Source organism: Eleutherodactylus coqui, chromosome 4 (genome assembly GCF_035609145.1).
Source record: "Eleutherodactylus coqui strain aEleCoq1 chromosome 4, aEleCoq1.hap1, whole genome shotgun sequence".
Taxonomy (NCBI): domain Eukaryota; kingdom Metazoa; phylum Chordata; class Amphibia; order Anura; family Eleutherodactylidae; genus Eleutherodactylus; species Eleutherodactylus coqui.
In genome coordinates, this window is record NC_089840.1 from 139,835,815 (window position 1) to 139,862,843 (window position 27,029).

The following is a 27,029-nucleotide window of genomic DNA, read 5'->3' on the forward strand; positions in this document are numbered from 1 at the left end:
TCAAGTTCAGAAAGGTTTATTAAAACTTATTAACGAGGCAATGTACACTTAAATTGAACGCAAAGTAAAACAAAATGTACATAAAGCAAGAGAATCTCAGGATTATACAATAGAGACCAGACCTTTCTATACATACAAAATAAATGGTTAGTCTGTCTTTCACAGTTCCAAGTGAATTGGCAGATTAAAAGTCTACAATTAGAGCACAAGTTACACCTAAATTCTGGATCTAAGTCACATCTTCACGAATATATACATTTTCTCAAAATCTCTTTATAGAACATAAAGTGTCATCACTATATATTTACATTGATGTGTTAGAGAATTGTACATTACCCTGGCACCAAGAAAGGAACTGGTTAATCTACAAAATGTTTCATGAGGAAATGAAAAAAAAAAAAAAAAAAATTACAAAAAAGTGCATATATGTATATTTTTTTTTATGCCCTTTGGTCAAGTATTAAATACATTAACATTACAGCCCATACAACCAGGTACTGTAAATAAGTGCTCTACACTGTTGAGTCCCTATTATGTGCCAAAGGATTTACAGCCATGTACAAAGATCCAACTGTATGGAACAGTAACCTATCTACCATCAAGGGATTATACTTAAAGCTGCAACCTAATGGATATCATATAGAGAGTTAAACCTATGTCAGTCCATAAGCTTTAACTCAAAATCTGCAAAGAAATTTACAGAGGCTTCCAGGTTGAGATGATCAGTTCCCTTTTAAGACTGCAATTTTCCATGTTCTTTATACTACCCTTCCTTAGGGCAGTATAAACTAGCGACATGCGCATCTGTTCCAGTGGTCTGTCACTTATGGGGCAATGAGAAGTTTTTAAAACCACTGCATTTGCTAGGAGCTGCAGGAACAAGCTTTTGAGATTAGTTGATTCATGAGACGCTGCTAGCCTAACCCATGGTCCGTGACTGAAAGTTCTCTCAGTTTAAAGTGTAATTACTACAAAAACGGTTGATCAGGGTGGTTGGAATTGGTTAGCAGCACCTAATGCATAAACTAGACTCATCTCTTGATGAAAGCTGTAGGAACCACCTGCAAGTTCTTGAAAACCACAGAAGTCAGCATGGCCGTCACGGCTTTTTTCCTGTCCTCAGCGAGAGCTGCAGAAATAGGACAGGACATGTGCCCGAGATTGAAATAATATCAAATTGTCAAAACGTGCACTGTAACTGCCCATTAGCCTTCAGTTCAATTTATGCATACATTTTTTGTTTATTCCTTTAGGATACCAAGTTTTTTCAAGGCTTCTTTATGATGCTCTTCTGAAGTTCCTTTAGGAGTAATCTTAACACTAGTAACGGGAGCAGTTGAACGAGAAGATCTTGAGAAGAATGATCGCTTCTCAGGTATGTCTCCATCTGTTGTAGGTAGCTCAAGGGTGGCAAAATCTTTCCCCGTGCCAAGGGATGCTGGCCTAGGCCTGCTGCTTCGCAAAAAATTTCCTGAAAACAATGGTTTTCTGAAGAATGAGCTGCTAGTCTTTTGAGGCTCCTTTTCAATGCTAGGCAAAGATCCACCTAGTCCAACTCCAGACCGTTCCAATGTGTTTGACTTAATGTTTATTTGTCTAAGACCAGGAACTGAGCCTTGAGGAAAGCGCAAGTATGGTTCACTGGAAGCTTCAAAATGAGTGCTGTGTCTATTGTTTTTATCAAGAACTTTATCATTCCCTTGTACTCCGATTACTTCTGGACCGCGGTGAGCAACCACACCTTCCTTTCGTCGAAAGTGTGGTTCACTGGAAGCTTCAAAATGCGTGCTATGTCTATTGCTTTTATCAAGAACTTTATCATTCCCTGGTACTCCGATTACTTCTGGACCACGGTGAGCAACCGCACCTTCCTTTGGTCTAAAGTATGGTTCACTGGAAGCGTCAAAATGCGTGCTATGTCTATTGCTTTTATCAAGAACTTTATCATTCCCTTGTACTCTGATTACTTCTGGACCACGGTGAGCAACTGCACCTTCCTTTGGTCGAAAGTATGGTTCACTGGAAGCTTCAAAATGCGTGCTTTGTCTATTGCTTTTATCAAGAACTTTATCATTCCCTGGTACTCTGACTACTTCTGGACTGCGGTGAGCAAGCACAACTTCCTTTGGTCGAGGAAAACTAAATGTTTTTCCAGGACTGGTACTGATATGGCTAATATTCTCAGAGGAACCCCGTTTTTCCAGAGGTTTCGCACCTATAGATAAATACTCAGATTGTTTCAGTGGTGCAGAATTAATTTCTGGAATGACATTTCCTTTCTCTACAGGGTTAGTTTTCAAAGTTGAAGGTTTTTTATCAAGATCTTGCTTTGGACTTTTTAAGGGAACATCTAAACCAGTAGATAGTTCATTTGTTGCATAAGCGGATTTATCAGATTTGATATCCACTTTTGAAGGAGGATGAGAATGCGATGGCAATGTGTGTTTTGTAGTGTCTACTTCAATATTACTAGAAGAACCATCAGTGGTCGTGCTGACCTCATTTAAAGGTTTGGGTGACTGAATTACTACATCATCTGCTTTTTCTTGCATATTTATTTTCATGCTTTGGCTGCTTCTTCCAAAAACATTACTTTTAATGTGATGCTGTTGAGGTACTTCCACATCGTTAGGGTCTATCTGACTTGAAAGAGTAATTTCACCCACAGGCTCATCTTTTTCTGGAGTATTTAATGTCATACTCAATCGGTTCTTGCTAAGGTTTTCATATCTTACAGGACTATCATCTGTCTTATGAATAATAATTGAAGGTTGGGTAGGGACAGCCCCCAATAAATCCACTTTATCTTGCTGATTAGCATCGCTTTTCTTGTTAACATCTTTGTTGCCTTGATCACCAACACCTTGTGCTTGTGACAGATCAGTCTTTGAGGATCTCATTGAAATATTCTCCTGTGAGCCTAATATACCAGTCAATCCTAATTTTTGTAGTGCCTCAAACCTAGCGCGCTCTTGTTCTTTTGAATGAGGAACTTTTGGGATTGTAGAGTCATGAGTTCTGTCCATGATCCTCTCATGTGCTGAAAATGTTCTTAGTCTGGTCTGTGGGTCTAGATTGGTTACCACTCCAGAGCTTGATTTAAGAATTATGTGTGGAGGCAGTGTGCGTGGCTTTGGTGCTGTTGGTGGGCCTTGTTTGAAATCCACTGATTTTTCTTCAGCCTGGCTAATGGTCTCTTGTAAACCTGTGGTAGGTTTTGGGGAGGAGACTCTTGGAAGCAGTGATTGTGTTGAGGTACTAAGTGGCTTTACTACAGGTTGCATCCCTTTATATTCGGAGACTGTAGCTGGTTTTAATGGCGCTTTATCATATCTGACTTCACGTGCATCTGTGGGATCAGTAACAGAACGTCTCTTATCTATGATAACTTGAGGATCTCTGAATGGTTCGGGAGGTGGTATAATCAGCAAGTCTGATATGCATGGTTCCTCTGTTTGTGGTCTGTTAATTGAAGACATGCTTTTTGGTTTCCCATGCCATGATTTAGTTTGGTCAGATTTGGAATCTGGGAGCTTGGAGTCAGTTGTCTGTTTTGTGGTTTCCTCCCGGGACGCTTGGATTATTCTTGGGAAACTGTGGTACCCTTGGGGAATTTTGGCAGTAGCAACCCATTCCTCCAATTTTGGAAACACTGTAGTAATTTGTTTTGCTTCATCATTGTCTGAAAAAGATTTTTTTTAAAAAGAAATTAAAATTTTTTTATTTTTTTTTTAAATATAAGCTTACAAACCATTCATCACATCAACTTCAAATAAGGATTATGGATTTGTACCTGGGACCCAATGTTCAGAACAACACAGAACATTATGTAAAAAGTAAGGGAGGATCCATATGCTATGATAGAGTTGAAATTTTTGGGCGTTTAATCACACTCTTGCAGATATATTTAGAAGTCTCATACCTCTGCAATTGGTCATGTAGACCTGTTGGTAATTACATGTGTCTTATGTAAGACGTTGCAGTCATACCACAATACACAGGGCTTTGCTTTTACAGAGAATGCTCACATGGATTAAGAAGTCAGCTTTTTGTACAACTGCCACACCCTTCCTGAAGCTCCTTGCAATCAGCAGTGAAAATTATAGTAGTTGATTAGGAAAAAGGGAATTGCTGGATATTACTCCGGTCACCAGAAGAGAAATTTCAAAGAAAACTGGCATCAAATATAGATGTAAACCAACAGGAGCATAGGGGTAGAAAACACTACGGGGTTATTACAAATTCCCAATCCAAATTTGAAATGCTCATAAAACTGATATTTAATGACACTCACAAATTTGATATTAATGGGGAAAAAAAAAAAAAAACTCAAAATATTTATCTGCACATCAAAAATGGTTTTCCACATCAGGAGGTGATCAATATGAGCCCCCTTTGTCACTGGACACATATGCAGACTGTAGTCCAGTTCCTGCCACATATCAGTCGGATCACGACTGACTTATGAAATGGCTTCTGGGACACATCCTCGCAGATCATGGTGGGCAGTAAGGGCAGCATGTAGACTAACATAAAAAGAAAAGGAAAAAAAAACAAAACTTAAGGTCCGGGGAAACTCTGTATAACAAGGAGACTGTTAGCCCAACACTGGCTGGATGAAAGGCCCCCCACAGTGGGAGAATTTAAAACTCAAGTTAATCTGTTATATTAATTAATCTGTGATACATCCGATCTGCACGCCGGGATAAAAAGACATCCACAGGTATTTAATTACCTGCGGATGCCCAGTGCATGTCTATGGCCATATTGAACTGCGGATCATCCACGCGGATTCCAATTTAATTCAATTTTTCCCGTGGACATGAGGCCTTACTGGTGAATGACTGGATGAGTTTTGCTTACAGATGCAACCTTTTTTCTCATAATTGGAGCAACACTTATGAATTGCGTGCCCACAGACAGACTGGTAGCCATGAAAATCAAGGACACAGAATGCTCTTCTGTCTTCGTTCGCAGCCGTTTTGCCTCATATTTCCCTACCAACGACTACAGCAGAATAACACTTTTTGGGCCTCATTTAGGAAAACTAACAGTAAGCCGTCTTTGTTGTCCATAGCAACCAATCATAGTGTAGCTTTCATTTTACCTCAGCAGTTTGAGAAATGAAAGCAGTGTTGTGATTGGTTGGGTAATAAGGACTTCTTACTGTTAGACAGTTTTGCTAAATGAAACTTTTTGAGTCTCAATTTCCATTAATATCAAATCTCTGTATCCAAGTGTCATTAAAAGGAGTTATGAGGGGTGACATCGGAAAGATCATTTGTAATAAGCCTATGTCAGTTTGGATCATTACATCCACAGCAAGAATCTAATAAAAGCTCAAAAAAAAAAAATAGATTACGCTTGGGAATCCTGCCCAAAAAGTAGCATAGTATGTGAGGCTAAAAAAAGACATAAGTCCATCTACTTCAGCCACCGCCCTCCCCCCACCTAATGTTGATCCAGAGGAAGGCAAAAAAAACAAACACACACACACACGACAAATTTTCCTCATTCAAGAGGAAGAAAATTTTTAAAAAATAAATAAAACTTCCTTTCCGACTCCAATCTGGAAATCAGAATAATCCCTGGATCGCCAACCCTTCTGAAGTAATTTGTGATTATAATAGGCAATATTGTATTGCTCAAGAAAGAGTCCAGGTCTCTTTTGTACTCTTATGGAGTTTGCCATCATCACATCCTCAGGCAGAGAGTTCCATAGTGCCCAAAACTGAACACAATATTCCATATGCGGTCTGACTGGCGATTAGCAAGTAGTGCCAGTGCAATGAATTATCAGTTGCATAGACCATCATATTGTGATGTCCACACTAGTGACAGTCTATTGAAATGTGCAAGAAACAGTAGGTCATAATGCAACATGCTCTCCGCAATGATCTTAACACCAACAGAAACACACATTTATGCAGCCAATCAGCTGCAACAAAAGAAGCAGTCTTTACATGAAACACTTTCTAAAAGTCTGAATAATTCCACTGGACAGAGATAATGTATGATCAGGTTCCTCTATCAGAAGAGCGCAGCCTTACCATCTGAAGTTGGAACTTTTGTCGGTTCTGTTGCCAAGTGGTTGGTGGATTTTTCAGTCACCTCCAGTTCATCGTTGGATACTCCACTATCGTCTTCATTATCCAGAGAGTCAATTGTTTCCTCCAGAAACATCAGGCATTCACGTTCTTCAGCTGAAAGATGATCATACCCATCTCCGCTCTGCAAGATACAAAGCATTAACCTAAACAACAAGTCAAATTATATCTAAACTTTTTCTATCTAGGCATGTTCAGAACTAGCCAAGTATGAAATAAAGTGTTACAAATGGCTGAGACATCAATCTACCTGTGTGCATTATGGTTATTAAAACTGGAGAAAAGAAAAAGTGGAAGTTAGCTTTAGAGACCTATCAGATTACTTTAATTTACTAGAGGGAACCTGGAAAAATTAGCTAGAATGTGATTAACTGCAATACATAACTTTCCCCTTCACTAGGTTTCATACTTCTCTATTCTCCTAGATCCTTCAGATGTTTCTTCTATTTTTCACGGTGTGCATTTATATTGCTTTCTTTACCCCCCCCCCCTTTTTTTTTATAGCTACCATTAAAGGCAGAGAGTGGCTACCCTCTGTAGTTGTAGTGCCTCAGTTAACATTACTCACAAAATACTGAACGTGCAACTAGTTGTGTACACACCAGGCCATATCTACTGGTAGATGTATTTAACAGGGACCAAGACCAAGACGAATATTGTTCTTAGTAACTACATTTTTTTTTACTTCCATTCTGTGTGTAAATATTAATATTTACTGTAGAAAAATATTCAAGACATTGGACTTTATTCTATGAGCATTTCTTCTGCTGAACAAGTTAATCATTGAGCAGCAGGCCTGTGCTTGTTCGCTTGCTGCAGGCTAAGAACACGCGTGTGCCCAGATTTAGTGCCATTTATAACAAACAGGAAATTAAACAGTTAAGGCAGCACTCAAAATACTTTAGATTTTTACCTGATGAACTGTGGGGTATGTGGGGGGAGGGGGAGGCTACAAATTACACATTAATAGACGTATCTATTAAAGTATCTCAGATTTCAACTGGTTATGCATCCAATGCAGCTATCACCCAAGGTCGGCCCTTCGCTCAATGTTTTCTGTTATCATACAGTTTCTAAAATATAGAGCAAAGGTAGGTGAACCGGACCAACAAAGTGCAAAGTGATTTACCAAAGGGGTATTCCGGCCTGGACTAACATTGTAAAATCTAATGTACATCCTCACAAGAAGTCATTCTGTAATAGGCTCTCTGTACCAGGTCTAGCTACTGTCTTCATTTTTGATGTCACACGATCCTCTGCCTGAAAAATATCTCCACTTCGGACATCTTGTCTGCATTTGCTACTTCCTCTCCTGCCCATAGCTGCCAACATCCTGTGAGCAGTGCATGATGGGAGGACAGGGGTGGAAGTACTGCGCTGTATTGCTCCCTGGCACTCGTGAGTGAGAGGGAGGCTGGTAAGTTGTAGGACCTGTGAGCTGTGGGCGGCGTTACACTGTTGGCCAGTAAACAAGCTCTATGCATGCTGGGAGTTGTGGGTAACAGTCTGCTGCTGTGTTTACGGCTGAAGTAACGCATGTCAACACAGAGGGTACAGAGTGGCAAATAAAAAAAATGCAGGTTGCCGCTACTTGGCTACAATGACGTCATGAATAGCTGTGCTTGGCTAACGCCAAACTAAGTTAGCCAATCAGAGCATTAGCTTTCTGGAGGCGGGTCATTCAAGCCCCACTTGCAGAAAGCAATGCTCTGCCAGTACGCACGGGGTAGCGAGAGCATTTTTTTTTTTCTTCACACTATTCCCGGCATATAAGACGAAAAGTCTGGGGTGGTCTTATACGCCCCGTCATCTTATATGCCCAAAAATACAGTGTGTGTACATTCATTTTTTTATTTTCGGACAACTGTATACCCGGCGTATAAGACGACCCCCAACTGCAGAGCAGATTTTTCGGGGTTAAAAGGTAGTCTTACAGGCCGGAAAATACGGTATATATAACCCAGCTGAAAGAGGAATAATAAAATATTAGAAGTTACAAAGCAGTCTGTCTTTTAAAGAAAAAAGACGTAACTAGCTTCTTCTATTCTTAATTATGAGTGACACATTTTGTAAAACATTGACACAGATAACCCTGGGAGCCCTGCACAGTGCAAATACCTACTAGATGGTGGACATCTCATCATCCCCACAAGATGCTGGAACACCATGTGTCTCCCTTTGATTGCCGAGGTCACAGTAGACCATTATAACCCAGTACTATACCTTCTCCTCATTTATGGTTCAGTCAATGCCATTTAGAGATTGTCTAAACAACAATAAGGACAGATGGGGGAAAAAATGCAGTTGTTGGAGAAACAGTGTTAAGATGGAAGGTGAGATGGCCTACGCCAAGTGTTATAGGCTTTGAAGCTAAATTGTTAGTTTGTTGAAGTTCTTAGACATAACCCAGGAGATTCATATCAAAGATTTGTCGCACCTCTCCTAGTCCCAGGCAGTGATCTCTTACATTCTAAAGATTTATGAGAAGACCCTTTTTCAAAGATGAGGGACCCAGGTAAAAGTGTAAGGCCACTGCCGGGGACCACTTCAGGAGCGACAAACTTTGTTGTACAGTTTATTGATAGGTATACCAAAAACGATCTCTTATTTATTCAGATATACGTAGCGTGATGTCCCCGCTGAAATCCATGATCATTCTTCATGGAAAACGAAAGCTACAAACAAAACTCAATACTTACAAATGCAGAATGGTTGGAAGAAATGCTCTCCATGCTGTCACAGCTACCCGTGCTGCCCACACTATTCAAGGCTTCCATTCCCACATGCCGTGTCCAAAGGTTCTTTTCAGGCATCACCCAAAAAAGGTCACAGAAAAGGCTTGAGTCGTTTTAATCCCAGGTGCTGTAGGAAAATATGGCAAGCAAGAATGTTAGAACAAGTTGAAGAACAATAAAAAATAAAAAAACAGTCCAGCATACATAAACACTTGAGGGGTCCCTTAAGATTTAAGAAGCTGATAGAACAGGAGTTGATCAAGAATTTACATTCAGCTAGTGCAGTATAATCACTGTTCTATTTTCCTACATATATATTTTGCCCAAGGTATTCCAAACCTGCATCCTCTACTAGGTGGCTATGACTTGTCAAACTACAAATAAATACGTAATAGACTTTATGCAAAAACAAGAAAAAATAGACTGTCAAAAAAAAAAAAAAACAATCCGGCCCCTAGAAGAAGTTGTTGTTCTGCTGTAAAACTTAGCATGCAGTTCCATCTCAGTTAGATATGTAAATGATGATTGTTGTGGAGTGATTAGATGAACGGTCTTGTCACCGAAGACCCTAAAAGTGGTTCCCCCCATGGCCTATAAAAGGCTCTCAGAGGCTCCTTGTGTGTAGTGACCGCTTCTTCCGCTTGTGTAGAGCTTGTTGAGCACTAGACGCCTCTACGACACAGAGAAGAGATTTCACTCAGCGTCTTAGAGGGGCGCATTATTGGGATGATAGAAGCTGGATGGTCAATATCGATGAATTGTCCTCCATCTTGACCATTCGGACCAAACTGTTAGGTCTTTGGACCAGTGGATGCGTGAGGGCACACACATGGTGACTGGACTCAGGATGCCACCGACAGACCACCAGTAGAGAGAATAGTCTGACATTTGACAAGCACCACCAGCTCCAGCTTATTCATTGTGTACCATGCAGAGACAGGTGTGCCATTGTTACATCCCTGTGTCTGTCAGAACTATTTTCAGGCGCTTGGCTGAAGGACATTTAGTCTCACCATGCCCATTACATGTACGGCCTCTGACATCCACATTGACCTCCGTTTGCAGTAGTGTCATGAATGATGAAACTGGACGTTACGGAGTGGAACCGTGTTGTCTTCAGTGACGAATCCAGATTTAGTTTGTGGCGCTGACAACAGCAGTGTTTGCATCTGGAGATCTCAGGGTGAGCGCCTCAATCTTGCCTTTGCTGTGGAGCAGTACACTGCCTCCTGCTGGTGTGATGGTCTAGGGGGCCATTGCATACGACAGTCTGTCCCCCCTAGTAGTGGTACGAGGAACAATGGCAGCTAAGCGATATGTTCAGGACATCCTGCAGCCTCATGTGTTCCTCTCATGGCGGCTACCAAGAGGCAGCAGAATAATGCTTGGCCGCACACACAAAGGGGATACAGGAATGTCTACCCAACATTTTTTCCCCATATGTCCATGCACCATACAATTTCACTGCCATATGCAGCAGTACACTGGGCCACCGACGGCTCCACAGCAGTAAAATGCTGCATGACCCACACAGCGTTTTATGCTTACGGCCACATGAGTCCGGCCTTAAGCTGCTGTATTGAAAGTGATTAGTATTGGTAAGCGGAGGCTCATGCTTTGGGCAGAAGTTGTGGAAACGCTGCTAATCTTTTGCAGCGCAAGAATGTGGTGAGAGGTCAAGCAATTCCATTCACATGCGGAAAAAGAAATCCACAGTGTGAATTGACTTATACCGCAGATGTGGCATCTGCAGTGCGTCTATTTATGCTGCAGATTTCACCCGAGGCCCTCTCACACGGGCAGATATTTGCTGTGGAATAAGCGGTCAGCGTCCGCACTGCAGATCCACAGCAAATACTGCCATTTTATTCCTATTGAAATCCACTGCTTCCTACATGCAAGCGGAGGGGAGAAGGGGAAAAACAAACACAACCAAAAAAAAAAAAAAACACGCACGGGTGGCTTCCATTGAAGTAAATGGTGGCCATGCGACCAGCAGCCCGTCTGTTCATAGTTAAAAAATTTAATTCTCTACTGTGGACCACTGGGTTCGTCCGCAGTACAGAAAAGACAGCGACAGAACAAGAACACTGCTGCTGTACTGTAGGGAAAAAATATATGCAAAACATACAATGTGATACTTAAAGGGGTTTTCCCATGGCTTACTATTGCTTCACAGTCACTCTGTCCTTCCCTCTTGCTGCCAAGCAGGATATAGGACTGCTGCAGTCAACTACTGGGTACAGCAAGACCTCCTGTAGTCAGCGATTGGCTGCGGCAGTCACATGTCCTGCTCAGCAGCAACCAGGAAGAACAGAGTGGTTGTAAAACAATCTCAAGTTGTGAGAAAACCCCTTTAAGGCCACAATAAGAATCATAGTGTGTCCAGTCTTTATAGGTGCAGTATCCTCGATCTGGGCGAGAGGGATTCCATACACAGCCACAAGCATGAAGCCCAACTGGGTCAGAAAAGGATATTTAGTAGGATTAATTCACAGCTATATAGTGCAAAGAGTACAGATTCTATTATATTTTATGATTATTGCTAAAACAGCAGCACTAGACGCACCAATATTCATACTTTATTATAATCTACCCATCTTATGTACTGGAGAATATTGCACCACATAGCAACGAGATCAATATTTCCAATGACGTGAATAAAAAAAGAGCCCCATCTACAATCTACCTGTGATCGTGGTCGTATGTTAATATGTAACCTCAGCTTCAGCTTCCTGGCCTCCAGTAAGAGCAGACGGCCTCTGGTTTCCTGTTGGCACTCACGAGTTATGTAAAAGGTGAGACCTTCTGTTAAGTTTACACAAGTTACAATATATTCTATGATTTTCAGGCATTGCAACCAGTTTACTACAGGTTAGTTAGGACCAGATTTAACTGTTAACCCTCTACACGCCTAAAACAGTAGTTTGTAGGTTGTCAACTAGAAGCTGCTCAAGTATCATTTACAGTACAGGTCTCTATACTTTAGACCCTCCCTCTTATTTCTCCAATTCAGAGAGATCCAAATTTATGGTAGAGTTGGAAGGTACCTCCGGGGTCATCAAGTCTGACCACCTGCTCAATGCAGGATCGCTAAAACATTCCAGACAGATGTAACAAATTCAACAATTCTACATGTATCCTCTATCCTGCAATTAGGCGTTAAATGTATTTAGTTGGAAAACCCCTTTAAAACTCCTTAAAAATCTTTATTACACATAGGATATATTATCAATAAGGTCAAAAGGGTTGTGTGAATCAACACATAAGAAAGATCCTCGTAGCAAATCATAGGCTTCAATTGTAGTTGGCTACTACTTGACCTCTTTGGGCCTTGTTATATTAGGGTGCCCATTTTGGTGCGAGTTCCTGGGCCCACAAAAAAAAGGATTTTCTTGTGGGCAGCTCCAATGCTATTTAAAGAGGTTTTCTGGCAACATCGGCTGTCTGTGCTGGGATACATTGGGGGGAGGTGTGGGGGGTTGGAGTGAAAGCCGTTGCTCCAACCCATGTAGTGACCCGCACTTGTTACTGCAGGCTGGGGTCTTCTTGAAATCAATCTAAGCTACGCCTGCAATTACAAGCACTAGCCACTAAACAAGGGTCAGGGCAGTAGCTTCTGCCCCCAACCCCGATGTATCCCAGCACTTCCTGGAAAAACCCTTAAAGCACTTGGCTGGGGCCAGTAACATCACTGCATTTTGTGTGGGGACTCCAGAACTAAGCACATATACTAATCACCAAAAACAGAGCACTTCTTAACCATCAGACGTCACCTTTCAATTGCCCATGGATCCTTGACGTAGGTCATGCATCGTTAAATGGGGAGGCAGGATTAGAGAAAAAATGGCCGATTTCTTTTAGGCTGCCTGTCCATGGGTGACTGTTCATTGCGTTACCCGGCCGTGGGTAACGCAGTGAACGCTTTCCATAGTAACGCTATAGTGATTCTCCGCTCGCGGGATCTAAATCACGGCATGCCGCGATTCTCTGCGGTGATAGGGTGGAGAGCTGTTAGTTCTCTGTGGTGAGCCTGCTCCCCTGCGGCGGAATATCACTGGCGATATTCAGCTACGGCCGTGGACAGGGGGCCTTAGAATGGTAGCTGGCCTGCTATCACCAAGTTTGTTTGACCATTTATATCCCTCATTTGAATCAAATCAGCTAGGTAAGCCATATTAACCCTTTCAGGACCAAGCCTGTTTGTGCCTTAATGAACAAGCCAAATCATGGAAATCTCTTATGTGTCACGTTAACAGAGAATAAGCCTGTAAAAGTTTTGCATATCTAAGTGATCCTGAAATAGTTTTTCACATATTGTAATTTATTTCAGTGGTAAAAATAGACCGATATGAATAGCATATATTCAAAAAGCACCAAAACAAAGCAAAACAAAAAAAAAAACACAACACATTTTCACATTTCCAATTGCAGAAAGTCACATTTAAAAAAAATATATAAATAAAAAATAAAAATAAAAAAAATTGTATATTATGTATGTTATTAGATATACATTTATAAGTAGCTGGTTAACTTTAAAATTATTAACCATTTTTCGGCAAAATTTTTTAAAAATAAATAAATATGAACCCCACACTATACAATCCTGCCTACATAATCTATAAAATATTTTCTGGGCATAAGAGGAGGGGTTAATCTGGTGCTTGCATTACTTCGCGATAAGTAACAGGAGAGGGTTAATGCATTTCTTCTGCCTTTTGCTCTGCTTATCTCCCTTTGACCTCATACTCACAGGAGAGAGCAGTTTTTATAGCACTCAGATGCCAGGGAGAGCTTGTTATTGCAACAACATGCCAGGCCAGTGCCCCCAGCTGTAATTCTGATTACATAATCAGGACCCCAACCAATCAGGTCAGTGTGTATCTGCACCTGATCAAGAAGCAGTTAGTAACTGTGTTCCTAGGGGGCTGCCATCAAAGGTGGAACGCAGAACATAAGTTTACATTGCAACGGTAATAATGAACAACTTCCTGTTTACAAGGGGCAATTTTTATTTTTTTTGACAAAAAAAAAATGTAACGATCACAAAAGCTTCTGCACAATACATTACGCAATTAAAAACCGCACTAGTTGACAAAGTCTACATCTGTGCTGCGTCCTTCGTACTAATTCCGTACTATGTGAAAGCACCTTAAGGAGCCGTGGTGCTCTGTAAAACATTGCAACCTGCTCATAGTTTTAGCAGGCACAGATCTATTCTCTTCCAATGTAGCTCAGGCCTATTGTAGTCGGCGGGCTAAACCGCATAGTCAGATATAATGCCAGAGTTAGTGGAAACTATAAAGGAGGTCTAGCGATGTAGCATCGTTGGTAAATCTTGGAATATCCAAGTAATGAGAAGAGGTTTTCTAACTACTTCACGTTTTACTCTACAGAAACTCTTATTTAACTTCTGTTAGCCCAATATTTACTCACAGGCTACTACAATGGGAATATTATAAACATGAACTATGTATAGATATGACTGGATTTACAAGTTATAAAGACACCAGTAGCCATGTCCTCGGCCCACACCCTCGAGGAGGGACTAAGCAGTTGGACATTTTGCAGGTGAAAAGTAGCAAACCTAATAAAGGTCTTTTAAAGCCTTACATATAAACTCAAAGTGTATATATTCATTCTGCACACACATTGTACATAGCCGGTATGTAAACCACACAAAACTGACATGGAAGTCATGAGAAAGACCCAATGATCATATTTTAAACAGGCTCCTTTCATTTGTGGCTTCCGCGTGCACAGCAGTTCGTTCATCTAACATAGGGATCAGACTGGTGGAAGTATCTCTCGTGCTCCATACAGGTCCCTCCTATGCATGACATATGTAAGACAGACCCGACTTACTTCAGCCATGTGTCCTATAATATTCTGAAGAGCCCTTTTGAAACTGTTGTAAAACCCGTGTTCCTAAGATACAAACTGAAGGTAGACTGACAGCTTTGTATGTATATTACTCACGATGGCTTTCTGAAGGCCGTCATGTATGGAACCAACCTGACAGCATTGTCAGAAGGAAATACAAGTGACTCAGACAAATACCAGCTAAATGTACAGATGACAGTCACATGTATCCACAGCACATTACTCATCCTGCAGAGTCCTCCGTGACAGAAACCGTCTTACTTCCTTCCCACATCATTTGTACAAGCAAATGTGTAGTTTAAAAAAATTGTGTATTTTTCCCTTCTCTTTTACATGTGCTTTCCCAGTCCTATAGAAAAGTCTATAGAGAGGAAAAGTAACCCCACCCACTCGGGAGGGGGGGGGGGGGATTTTTACTTTTGGTGAAAAAAAAAAAAAAAATGGAAGATTATGACCATCACAAACAAAATAAGTTAGACTGACATCTGCCCACAACATTTTAGAAAAAAGGGATATACTGGAGGAAAAAAAAAAAAAAGGCAGTGATCAGGATGCATTTACACAAGCAATTTCTATGCATTTCAAGATACACAGAAATCGCACAGGAGAAGAGCCTAATGCTTTTAATGGTGCTTCTACAGGTGCAATTTCTCTCGGAGCGCTAGAAGCAACATGAGAAAAATTGCAGCTTGTCCTATTTTTGCGTGATTCTGTTGAAGAATCACCATTCTTCCCTACAGGAGCAAGGAGATAACAGAAGATTGCATCACCATTGGATGTACAGGCGAGTTTCATGCGAGTGAGATGTGATGCGTTTTTGCCTTTATCGGAAATAATGGGAGGTTTTCATGTGCGTGCAAAATCACAACTGCAGTGATGAGAATTTTCTTGTAAAATATATAGAGTCCCACTCACATAAAATAGCGGGTTTGCAAGTGCGATACAGGCCCAAGTTTCTCAAATATTGCACTCACCTGTGTAAATGCACCCTTAGGGCTTATTCAGACGTGTGTATAAACGCTGTCCCTCTATGCAGTGGAAGGAGGCGGGACAGGAGCAGTGCACTGAGCTCCCGCCCCCTCTCTGCCCCTTGCTATTTGCAATGGGAGGGGGCAGAACTTAGCCCCGCCCCATCCCCCCCATTGCAAACAGTGAAGAGGGGTGGAGAGGGGGCAGGAGCTCAGTGCACTGCTCCCCCCCTTCCTGCCTCCTCCCCCTGCAGAGAGGAACAGCATATATTGGCCGGGCGTAAAAACTTGGCTGATATACGCACGTCTGAATAAACCCTTTTATTGCCTTCACATAGGTGAGAAAATAGCGTGCTTTTGCAGCAATGAGAGAAAATACAGAATTATGAAACCTATTGCCCTATGGAGCCTCTGATTTATCGCATTGCAACATTCCAACTTGTGATGTCTTTTGAACATTAGGAACTACTGTTGTAGTCTATCGCGAGAGAAAAATTGTGGACAGCAGCGATGCAAGATTATTTTCCAGGAAAAAGTGCATGTGGACAAGATTTTCAAAACTTCAGCTACTTTGTCACTACTGTACGTGTTGTAAATTCGGTTTTTATTAAATTTACAGTAATAACAGATTAATGCATGTTAAAACATTAAAGGGGTTGTCCCGCGGCAGCAAGTGGGGTTATACACTTCTGTATGGCCATATTAATGCACATCGTGCATTAACTATGAGCCATACAGAAGTTATTCACTTACCTGCTCCGTTGCTAGCGTCCCCGTCTCCATGGCCCCGTCTAATTTTGCTGGTTTCTTGCTTTTTTAGACGCGCTTGCGCTGTGCGGTCTTCTGCCTGGTGAATGGGGCCGCTCGTGCCGGAGAGCTGGCCACCGCGTCGTCATCGTAGCTCCGCCCCGTCACGTGTGCCGATTCCAGCCAATCAGGAGGCTGGAATCGGCAATGGAACGCACAGAGCCCACGGTGCACCATGGGAGAAGACCCACGGTGCACCATGGGAGAAAACCGCAATGCATCCCTGGGAAAGGATCGGCGGCCATCTTAGGCAGAAGATTTTTAAAACTTCACATTTCAGCACATCGGTGAGTAGCAAGCGGCTAAAAAAACGCTTTAAATTGCTATTTTATGCCAGGGGGGGTGACAGGGGGAATGGGGTAAAGTAAAATTTTGATGTTTGCCACGAGACAACCCCTTTAACCAGAACTTTTTACATGTTATTAAATAAATGCTAGATTGCTCCTAGTGGGAAGTGGGGGAGGGAGTAAGAAGCATTCAAGGGTGAAAAGGGAAAAGGTTAAATTTTTTAGGAAGAAATCCTGCTACGGGGTACACCTTGATGAATCAATACGTATAATTTACACAGGACATGTATACAAACTTAAAGATTGTTTAACAAAGTCTAAGAAAGCATTTTTCTATTACTTCTAAAAGATTATACAGGATTAGACCAGTTTAGACCATGGCTCCCAGGTAACTCCCAGGAATTTTCTTGTGGGTTCTATTAGCCCAACTTGTTAGTTCCTCAAGTCTCCTAAATTCATTTACTTTATCCCCCCATTGGTTATATGTGGGTGCTTCTGTCTGCTTCCACATGGGTTGGATCGAGGATTCTGCAGCAGAGATTAAGTGGGTTACGAGGTTAGACTTTGAGGGTCTATAATTTGAAGAAGGGTTAAACAAGATTACATATTCTGGGGAGAGTCTGAAAGTATCATTTGATATGTTACGTATGGTTATTTCAATCTGGTCCCAGAATGGACGTATAATTGGACAGTGCCACCAAAAATGTATTAAAGAACCTATTTGACTGCTGCATCGCCAGCATAGATTGGAATCAGGTAAATTGTAAGCATAAAGCCATTCCAGTGATTTATACCATCTGGTCAAAAGTTTATAATGGTTTTCTTGCAATCTAATACATTTAGAAAATCTGTGTGAATTTCCCAAAATGTATTTAACGACCCTGGCCGACAGTTGAATATTTAGTTCCTTTTCTCACAAGAGGATACATGCTGGTTTGGTGGTGTCTTGGGTGTTGATAAATTTCCTTTTAAGTACCGCAATTCTTTTACTAGTATGACACTCTGAAGTGATAATTTGTTCCAATTGAGAAAAAGGGCAAGTTGATGGATATGCTTTAATGAATTTGTCTAGTATTCTGGAGAGATGTATTGATTGCAAGGCTTGAAGAGAGGGGCTTGAGGTTTGGAAAAGTAACCATCCTGGTAATTGGCGGGATGGAGACATACGGGGTTTGGAAATCAACAATTGCTCACTCAAAACTACTACTTTCGCAGACGACATCCTTTTTTATTTTATCTAATCCAGAACAAACCCTTGGAAAGCTTAACAACAGTCTAAAATTATATGGCGCATTGTCAAACATTCGGTTAAACTATGCCAAATCTACAATACTCAATATTACTCTTTCCTCAGACATTGCAAATAAACTTAAATCTAAATCACAATATCACTGGTCATTTCTTGGTTTGGACGCAAAAACCTTCTGCAAACAGTCATTGTTCCAAAGATACTTCATAAAGTGCACGTGATTCCGATACACTTAGGGCTAATGCCCACGGACGGATTTCTGCTGCATGAAACGCCCACGGCGTTGTCCCGCAGCTATTAGGTTCTATTGAACCGAATAGCTCAATGTTTACGCTGCGGAATCCTACCACAGTTCCGCAGTGTGAAAGAAATCGCAGCATGTTCTAATTGCCACGGAAAAGTGTGTAGCAGCTTCCGTTGTAGTCAATGGAAGCCAGCCGTCACGCTATACTTCTGTTGTGAGCACAGGGGACGTATTGCATGATTACACATCATCGCCCACTGCCGGCACGTCATGTGCTGCACTGCGCATGCGCTCCATCTTGTCAGAAGGTACTCGCGTGGCGGATAGGCGATTATGGGGTCTTTGGGGGGACTCGGTGTCAGACTCTGCTGTGATATCCCGCTGGCGGAGTCATTCATGGCCGTGGGCATGAGGCCTTACCCTGTTCTTTTTTTAGCAACATTAAATAACTCTTCTTGAGAGTCATTTGGAAACATAAGAGACCCCGTATAGCTTATTGTCTGTTGGTTCAGAGGGAAAAGAATTGGCGGGATCAAATTTACCAGACATGTTTAAATGCAGTGGAATTTCCATGCAGAGGGTTCGCACAGAACTAGGGGACACTATTGTAGGGCGCTTCAGCATCCCAGAGTCGTCCCAGCAATAATCGCTCCTCTGCTTTCACATAGAAGGGAGGATCACTCAGTGAATGGAGACGGAGCGCACCAGAGATCTCTTCCGGTCGCCTCCATTCAGAGTAAACAGGCCGTTGTGCACAGATGAGCGACTCCATGCTTCCACAGGCCAAACCTCGTTTTTATGCCTGCAGTAACATCACTACAAACGAGTAGCCGTTCAGTCACTGCTGGCATTTACACTGAAGGATGATCATTCAGTGCAAAAGGGCTCCAAGAATGCTGCTATCATCATGCAGAGAAAAAGAAAATATTATATAGATAAGGGCCAAGTAATGTCCACGGGCGTTTTTTCATCGAGTATAATGCATGCGATGCACGGACACATGATACACCATGCATGGACTTGAATCATGCACACGTGCGTTTAGATATGCATTAGGAATAGATTGCAGAGTGATCTACTTCTCTCTATACTTTTGTATGGGCCACTTATGCAACGGTGTCCTTCTACAATGCATTGCGTGTGGGCAGCATTTTATACGCAACCCCACTGAAGCGGAGCAGGGAATACATGGGCATGCAGTGTGCCCTTGCAAGAATACGTGGTCCCTGCCGGTGACCTGCGATTTAGAAATGTCGGTAAAACACTACGGGAAGGTACCGCAGACACGAGGCTTGAAGTATTCACTAGGCCACAAGCAACTAGTGTACTGGGGTAGATTTTTGCCATAATTTATGCCAAATTTTGGCGTAGATTATAGTAAACATAACAGGCCACAAGTGACTAAGCCCAATAAGCCGGACCCTGCCTCCCCTGCTTTTCTTTCCCTTTAAAAAGTGGCGGAGCCCTGTGTAAATGCTTAAAAAGTCTCTGTTTTGGAGTGTGTGCCAAAAGCGTGACTTTTGAATACCATAATTCTGGCCCGTCTTACACCACGTTTCTTTTTTCTGATTTTAATTCTTATGGGAACTGACCCTAATGAAAACAAATAAAGTGCAGCACATCACCGTACGAGAGTGTAGGGTTATACATGCAAGCTTCCACAGGAATGCACTGCCTCCATATGTATGGGCCTCTGAGGATGAATGGGCTAATCTGGTGAAGACCATCTGGTTAAGGTCTTCACCAGAAAATACCAGGGATGGTGGCATATCCTAGTAGAGAACACTTACCTAGTTGATGGTATACTCTGAGTAAGAGCTGCTTTAGGGTGGAGGAGTCTTACCCAATGTGTTTCACTAGACAAGTATGAGGAACCAGAAGTGGTGCCAGATTTACATTCCAAAAGTCCATGTGAGCTCATTGCCCCGACAGGGTTTGCCTCTACACAGCGCTCTCATTTGGAGCTTTTTTTTTTTTTTTTTTTTTTTTAAAACACAAATCTAGAGTGCAGTCTCACATGTAAGAATATTACTCAATACCAAAATGTGTGGTTAACTGAGGTTGGACAAAGCAGAATAAATCACATAAATCAAATATTACAGCTCTGTACAAGTTCTTAGCTGAAGGAGAATACACTCGTTTGTGGAATAAGCCGTGGATGCGCCTCGCTACAGAACCTTCTTTGGGCATTTTATGCACTACTCAATAGTTCATATTAAGGCCGGAGCCTATCGGTAGTGCGTATTCTACAATAGGCAGCCATGTTACCGCTCACGCGAACTGCGTAAGGTACGCCACAACAAAAAGCACAACGTGTTCTACGTGGGTACGTATTGCACTCCAAGATGTACATGGCAATGGGCGGCACAGATATGCTCATGTGAGCCCGGCCTAACACTGAACAACTAAAGTAACAGAGGACATACACCAGAACAATGGACAGCGTACTCCAATAAAGCACAGTCTTACCAGTGACCGTACAGCAAGATCGGATCCACACTGACAAATTTGCACGCTCAATATGCAGAAAACAGAACCAATTAACTTCAATGGGTTCGTTCACATAGGTGTATTTGGCAGTTGTAATTCTGTCACCCCCCCAAAAAAATAAATGCAGCATGCTCTGTATTCCTGCACAGGGAAAGAACACATCTTGAATACATTAAACTTACTGGCAATTTTAGTGGCGGAGAGCGGCGGTTATTTTTTCACGCACAATTGTGCATGACTTCCACACGTGCAAACAGTGCTTTTACACACACATGCATTTTGCCCTATTCTCTTCCGGTTTCTAGACTAGTACAAGTACTGTGTCCCACGCATTGGACAGGGCACAGATTGGCTGTCTGCTGTCCAATGCGAATTGCACCCGAGAATCTCCAGCACAACTTTAAATTCATCCGTGTATATTTAGCTTTACAGGGGTTCTGCCATTAGAAATAAAAAATAAATAAAAGTCTATGCTTACCCATTCCTCCCCAGGCAGTCTTCTTGCCGCATCTCCTCCTGTCTCCTGCAGTCCCTCGGGTCACCTCACCTCCAGCTGGCCGATTCATCTTCTTTCAGTGACAAAGCCGGTATTCTCTGCATTCTGTTTCCCGGAGGGCAGTGTACTCTACGTTACTAGTGGCGTAGCGAGTGCTGAGCTGTTTACCAAGACAGCGCATGTGTGCTGTCTCATGACAATAGTATATGAACACTCGTGGCGAGACAGCGCGCATACGCAGTCTCGGCAATAGTTCAGCATTACTTGCTAGGCAGTAAATGTTACATCACTGGTGAAGTTAAGTACACTGACCTGCAGGAAGAGGAATGCAAAGAATGGATGCTCCATAACAGGAAGAGGATCCAGCCAGCTTGTGGTGAGGTGACCAGGGGAACTGGAGAAGTTCTGCGAGGAGAAGATGCGGTAAGAAGACTAAGGGGGGGGAGGAGAGGAATAGGCAAGTATTGATTTTTTTTTCCTTAAAAAAAATTAAAAATCGACAAAACCCCTCAAAAAACCTCACGTGGGAAGATACCCCAAACAGTTTTTTTTACAAGTCAAAACTTTTTCTATTCAGTTCTCTTGGAGGGCGGTTCACACAACTCAAACTGAATTTCACAACAGTTGCATCATGTAAAAACTGTTATGCAACCTGCGGCTGGCAGTCCTCTCCTGGTGTACTACACAACCCAGTGCCCGCGATTGCTGCAAGGTCGGAGCTCAGTGGGCGTACCCTATAAAGCATCACCTCTCTTTTCCCCAATCTCAAATTGACATGTGTTTGTAATACAACCTAAACCCAGACTAGCGCAGTCACAGGGAATTCCTTTGGGGCCTAAACTTAGACACAATACTGTAGAACCCTAGTCTACTGTCCACTTGGTGCATCTGATTGCCAGTGATCAGACTGTATGGAAGATATTTAAAGAAGACGTATCAGAACTAGTGAAAGGAATAATAGAGTTGCCCATAGCAGTCCACAACACTGCTGCTTTGGTTTGTAAAGAGCCTCCGAAAAGAAAAACTGGAATGTGATTGGTGCCCATTGACAGCTCCTCCCTTTTTGCATTGCATTTGTTTTTCGGAGAAATCCTTCCCTAGTGTATTCGAATAACCATTTACAAAGTGTTGTCTTTACTGGGTCAGCATGTAATGCTGCTTTTAGGCCGGTCTCACACAACCGGTTTTGAATTGCAAAATCGGTGATAGTTACCTGCACGGACGATCTGTAGTATTCTGCACATATAAACAAGATAAAAAACAAGATAGAACATTCGCATTTCTGCTCATTTGAGCAGATAGTGATCGCGATTTCCACAGGCGGAAATAAAATCGCAGCATGTTCTATTATTGTGCGGATTCCACATCAAACAGCTTCCATTGAAGACAATGGAAGCCATTCGACCCGCAGCCCATACGCAATTGACGTTGTGGATAGGCTGCAGGTACCCGCGTCATCACTTTGCGACGACATGGGAAATACAAAAATGTAAAAAAAAATTAAAATCTCCACTGCGCATGACTGACAGTGAGCGTCCGCGATCATCTGCAGTAAAGAAATTACAGGTACGCAGGGGGTCGCCGCACGCGGTCAGAGTCGGATTCCTGCTGCGGGCTTCCCCATGCGGAATCTGACCTCTCCCTGTGAGACCGACCTTAGGCAAAATGAGAAGTACCAGATTCTCATTTGCCCGAGCAAACAAGCTGGTGACATCATCACCAGCTCGTTTGCGCTAAACAGACTGTATGGTCGCCGTTTAGAATCATTCAGTGTTTTATATGTGAAACACTGAATAATCCGTGTTTAAACTGCATAAGAAGCCAACAAGCTGGCGCAGATTTTGCTGCTGATGGAGACTAGACGAACGAGAACCTCATGATTCGCGGTCAGTCGTTGGCTTGCCTTTAAACTGAACGATTATTGTTCACTTTCATTCTTGCTTACAATATATTCTCCTGCTGCGAGTCTACTCTGTAATAAGCTGAATATGAAGAGCAGCACAAGTGACGTGGCCACTATACAATTATATGGAAGGCAGAACACAGTCAGCACCATTATAGAAAGTAAACTCCCAGCAGATGTGGTGACAACTTGGAGAGCGGTGGACCTGCTGAGAAGAGTATTAAAGGCATGCAGCCAGATTATAATGTCACCAGTCAGAGCATTATAGAAAAGAGATACGTAGGTCATAAATCACCACATTGTCTCTTGCACGTTATAGAACTAGTTAGTAAGAATGAGTTAGCTGTATGGAATTAAGACTCTGTATAAACCTACGGGAACATTATGTATCTTCTACATTGTTGGCAGTATAAGATTTATATTGGGGTAACACAGAGCTAAGGCGCTCCAGGCTCCCACTATAATGGCACAGAACACAATGTAGTTGCCACGAATTACAGTAACTGTAGTAATTTGTTCTTTAACAAAGTGGGGGATCAAGTTTTAAGAAAACGTGCCTGGGATTATAAAGTCACCTGTTCGTGGGCAAGTATTAATGGAAGATAAAGATCTACTGGCCGCGTTATTTGTCCCTTTGACAAATGGTTACACAAGATCTGCTTACGGGTTTCCAAATCATTCCATAATACAGGAATGGATGTAATCCTGCCAACATACGTCAGTTAACTACAGTGACACCATAATCATTGTAATTACACTGTTCACGTCCAAAACAAAACCTAGGTGCCATAGCTGTAAGGTGCTCTTGTTACACAGCGGGGCTTTGTCTTCATTAAAATAGGGGAGGGGGAAAGAGTACGTTTCAATACAGACAAAAAATAAAAATTAAAAAAAACGCTGCTGCATCATACCATCCATAATCACATGACCGGATTTGAATTGCGGATTCTGCACGTATCATTCGCAGTAAAATGCAGGCATTGGAAGGCATGAATTTTCAGTTTTTCCTTCACACTTGTGGATACGAATTGCGTATTCCGCGAGTGAAAGATTGCAGCATGCTCTATTTTCTCATGGAATCTGCGCAGACGGCTTCCATTGATGTCAATGGAGGCATGCGACCCACAGCCTATACGCAACAGGTAACAGCATCATTTTTGACGGCGCAGGAAATACAAATAAAAACAATGAAATCTGTTCTGCGCATGAGCGCCCGGCGAGCCTACGGGGCACATGAGCAATACAGTAAAGTGCCGTACGCATGGTCAACGGCTGGGATCACAGCCGGAATCCATTGAGGACCCCCCACATGCGGAATCCAACCCACTCGCATGAGCCTGGCCTAAGGATGCGTTCACACAAGGAGTTTTTGTTCAGGTTTTTTGAAGCCAAAACCAGGAGTGTATCCAAAAAAAAAAAAAAAGGGGTGGGGGGAGTTCTTCACTTCTTCACTATTCTTTCTCTCTTATGATGCTCGCCTGGTTTTGACATCAAAAACCTGAACATAACCTGCACATGTGAACACACCCTCATTTGTGTGGTGTGGGGAGTCAACTCGTGGTAATAGAATATAAAGTAGGTTTTAGAGTAGTAATAAACAGAATCTGGAAAGCTGAGATGGTAACCTTCAAAAATAGCTATATAAAAAAAGTGTTAGATAATTTGTTTTCTTTTTTTTGGAACAATCAGTAATAAAAGTTGCAACAAAGAACTTTCCCCGAAGTAAAAAGGTGACAAGAAAAAAAATATGAGAAAAGAAACTTTTTTTTGGTATGCCTTCAAATATTACAAAAGCAAATATGTAAGTACAGAAACATCAATCAGGTTTTTACATCAGAAATCTTACCTAAAATGCTGCTCCTGGACACAAATGGTTAACTAAAACACTGACTGCTCTTATAAAGCTCACAATCTGCCTTGAAGTGAGGGATTTTCTTTCCTTCCTTCAAGTCTATGAATAAAATGCTGAGAAGTTCTATTTTCACTTCCCAAAAATATCTTTACAGCTAAGAAAGGAAGCAATCTGGTAAATAAGACAATCTGGACAACTGGCAGCAGCTTCATGGTCTCCTATAACCTGGGAATAAGTTACAGATAAAGTGTTACTTATTAACTTACCCCAGCAGGATATTCAAGACACAAACTTAAAGTTGAAAGAGTTTCAAACTCCTTTCAAAGGATCCCCAAGAAAGTGAATCTTTTCCTACAACTCCAGGCTTCTTTCTGAGATCTTCCTAAATGAACAACACAGGTTAAAACTCACCTGTCTGTCCCTCCCTCTAGAACCTGCTCCCTCCTTGTGCCTGATCATAGAAAGGGCGGACAGAGAGGCTCCTACAGCCAATCACACTTCTCCAGCAGGAATGCTACCAGGAGTTAACCCCGTAGTGACAGGAACAATGTTAAGGATATGGTTGTTTTATATATAGACCAAAAACTTGGAGAGGTGGGCAGAGCTTCCGGAATGGAAGAGACGTGAAGGATTGAAGACAGATGGTGCTGCCGTCCTAGTGACACTATAGAGCTAGTGGGCTATAATGGTGCCAGGTGCATGGAAGAGAAGAACACAGAACTAGAATCTTGGTGGGAACTGCAAAAGGGATAGTAGACTTGAGAATGCTGAATAGGGAAAACTTTATTTAATGCCAATACTTGACATGTTTTGAGGCAAAACAGCCCTTTTTCTCAAACAGTTGGACTTATAAAGTAGCTGGTTCTGTAAAGCTATCTTCAATCACAACCAATTAAAACAAATCAACCGCTTTATCCTCAGAAATGCGTCGATGTCATTTTCCTGGAGTTGCCTCAGAATTGGGGTATTATCATGTCATATACCACATGAATGTATGAAATTAAGGTATTTAGGTAAAAAGGGACACCCACACCTCTGCATGAGCTTATTACACCGATGAACCTCATTGTGAGACCTCCCATCGCATCGCTCACTGTGCCTCATAATTCAGTTATCACGTAGAAGTTCTAACCATCACCGTATGGTGCAGCCATCAACGCTTCAACAGAGACCGTCATTCTATATTAGAGAGTCCCTGCTGCAGCCTGTGTTGAAGTGTTGATGGTGGCACCATACAGTGATGGTCAGAACTTCTACGTCCCAACCTTCTACCTCAACATACGCCATAGCGGCAGCTCTCTAAGCGCCCTGACACTGAATGATGGCCTCTGTTGATATATTGATGGCTGCACCATACGGTCATGGTCAAAACTTCTATGAGATATTTGAATTGTGAGGCACAATGCGCAACAGGCTGGGATGTCTCACAGTGAGGTTGATCGGTGCAATAAGCTTATGTGGAGGTGTGGGTGTCCCTTTTAACCCATTTACCTTAATTTTCATGAGTTCCTGTGGCATATGACATGACAATCCCACAATATTGAGGTGGCTCCAGATAAATGACATTGACACGTTTCTGAGGGTAAAGAGTTTGACCTTTTTTGGCTGGTTGTGAGAAAAAACTGCTTTACAGAACCAGCTACTTATATAAGTCCAACTGTTTGAGAAAGAGACTGTTTTGCCCCGAAACGTGTCGTGCTGGCATTGAATAAAGTTCTTCACTATTCACCATTCTCAAGTCCACTATCCCTTTTCGCACCAACGTCCTAGTTCTTTGTTCTTTTCTTCCATGTTTGTTTTATAAGCTATTAAAGATCCCTGTTTAAAATACTGTACACGTAAACATTATTATCCAACATCTATACAATGTACTTCCTCAAAAATGTAATAAAGACATCTCCCTCCACACCCACAAGTACAGTACGTACAGCAAGGGAGGTTGGGACATATGTAACGTGAAAGCTAATATGAACTTTACAATCAACCTAATAGGCCAAATTCATAGACC

General features: G+C 42.0%; 1 protein-coding gene across 1 annotated transcript; it reads right to left on the reverse strand.

Moving 5' to 3' along the window:
- Positions 1 to 25,444, reverse strand: C4H1orf116 (chromosome 4 C1orf116 homolog). The gene is made up of 4 exons (XM_066600208.1): positions 25,288 to 25,444; positions 8,807 to 8,969; positions 6,051 to 6,231; positions 1 to 3,682 (listed from the first exon to the last, which is right to left on the reverse strand). The coding sequence occupies exons 2-4, from the start codon at positions 8,918 to 8,920 to the stop codon at positions 1,242 to 1,244; spliced, it is 2,736 nt and encodes a 911-aa protein (XP_066456305.1). The 5' UTR covers positions 8,921 to 8,969; positions 25,288 to 25,444; the 3' UTR covers positions 1 to 1,241.
- Between the last annotated feature and the right edge of the window lie 1,585 nt (positions 25,445 to 27,029).

Coding starts and splice junctions, on each gene's coding strand:
- C4H1orf116 (XM_066600208.1), bottom strand. CDS start 8,920: ATGCCTGAAAAGAACCTTTGGACACGGCATGTGGGAATGGAAGCCTTG. Junction 6,232..8,806: donor CTTCCAACCATTCTGCATTT/GTAAGTATTGAG, acceptor TGTATCTTGCAG/AGCGGAGATGGGTATGATCA. Junction 3,683..6,050: donor AAAAGTTCCAACTTCAGATG/GTAAGGCTGCGC, acceptor AATCTTTTTCAG/ACAATGATGAAGCAAAACAA.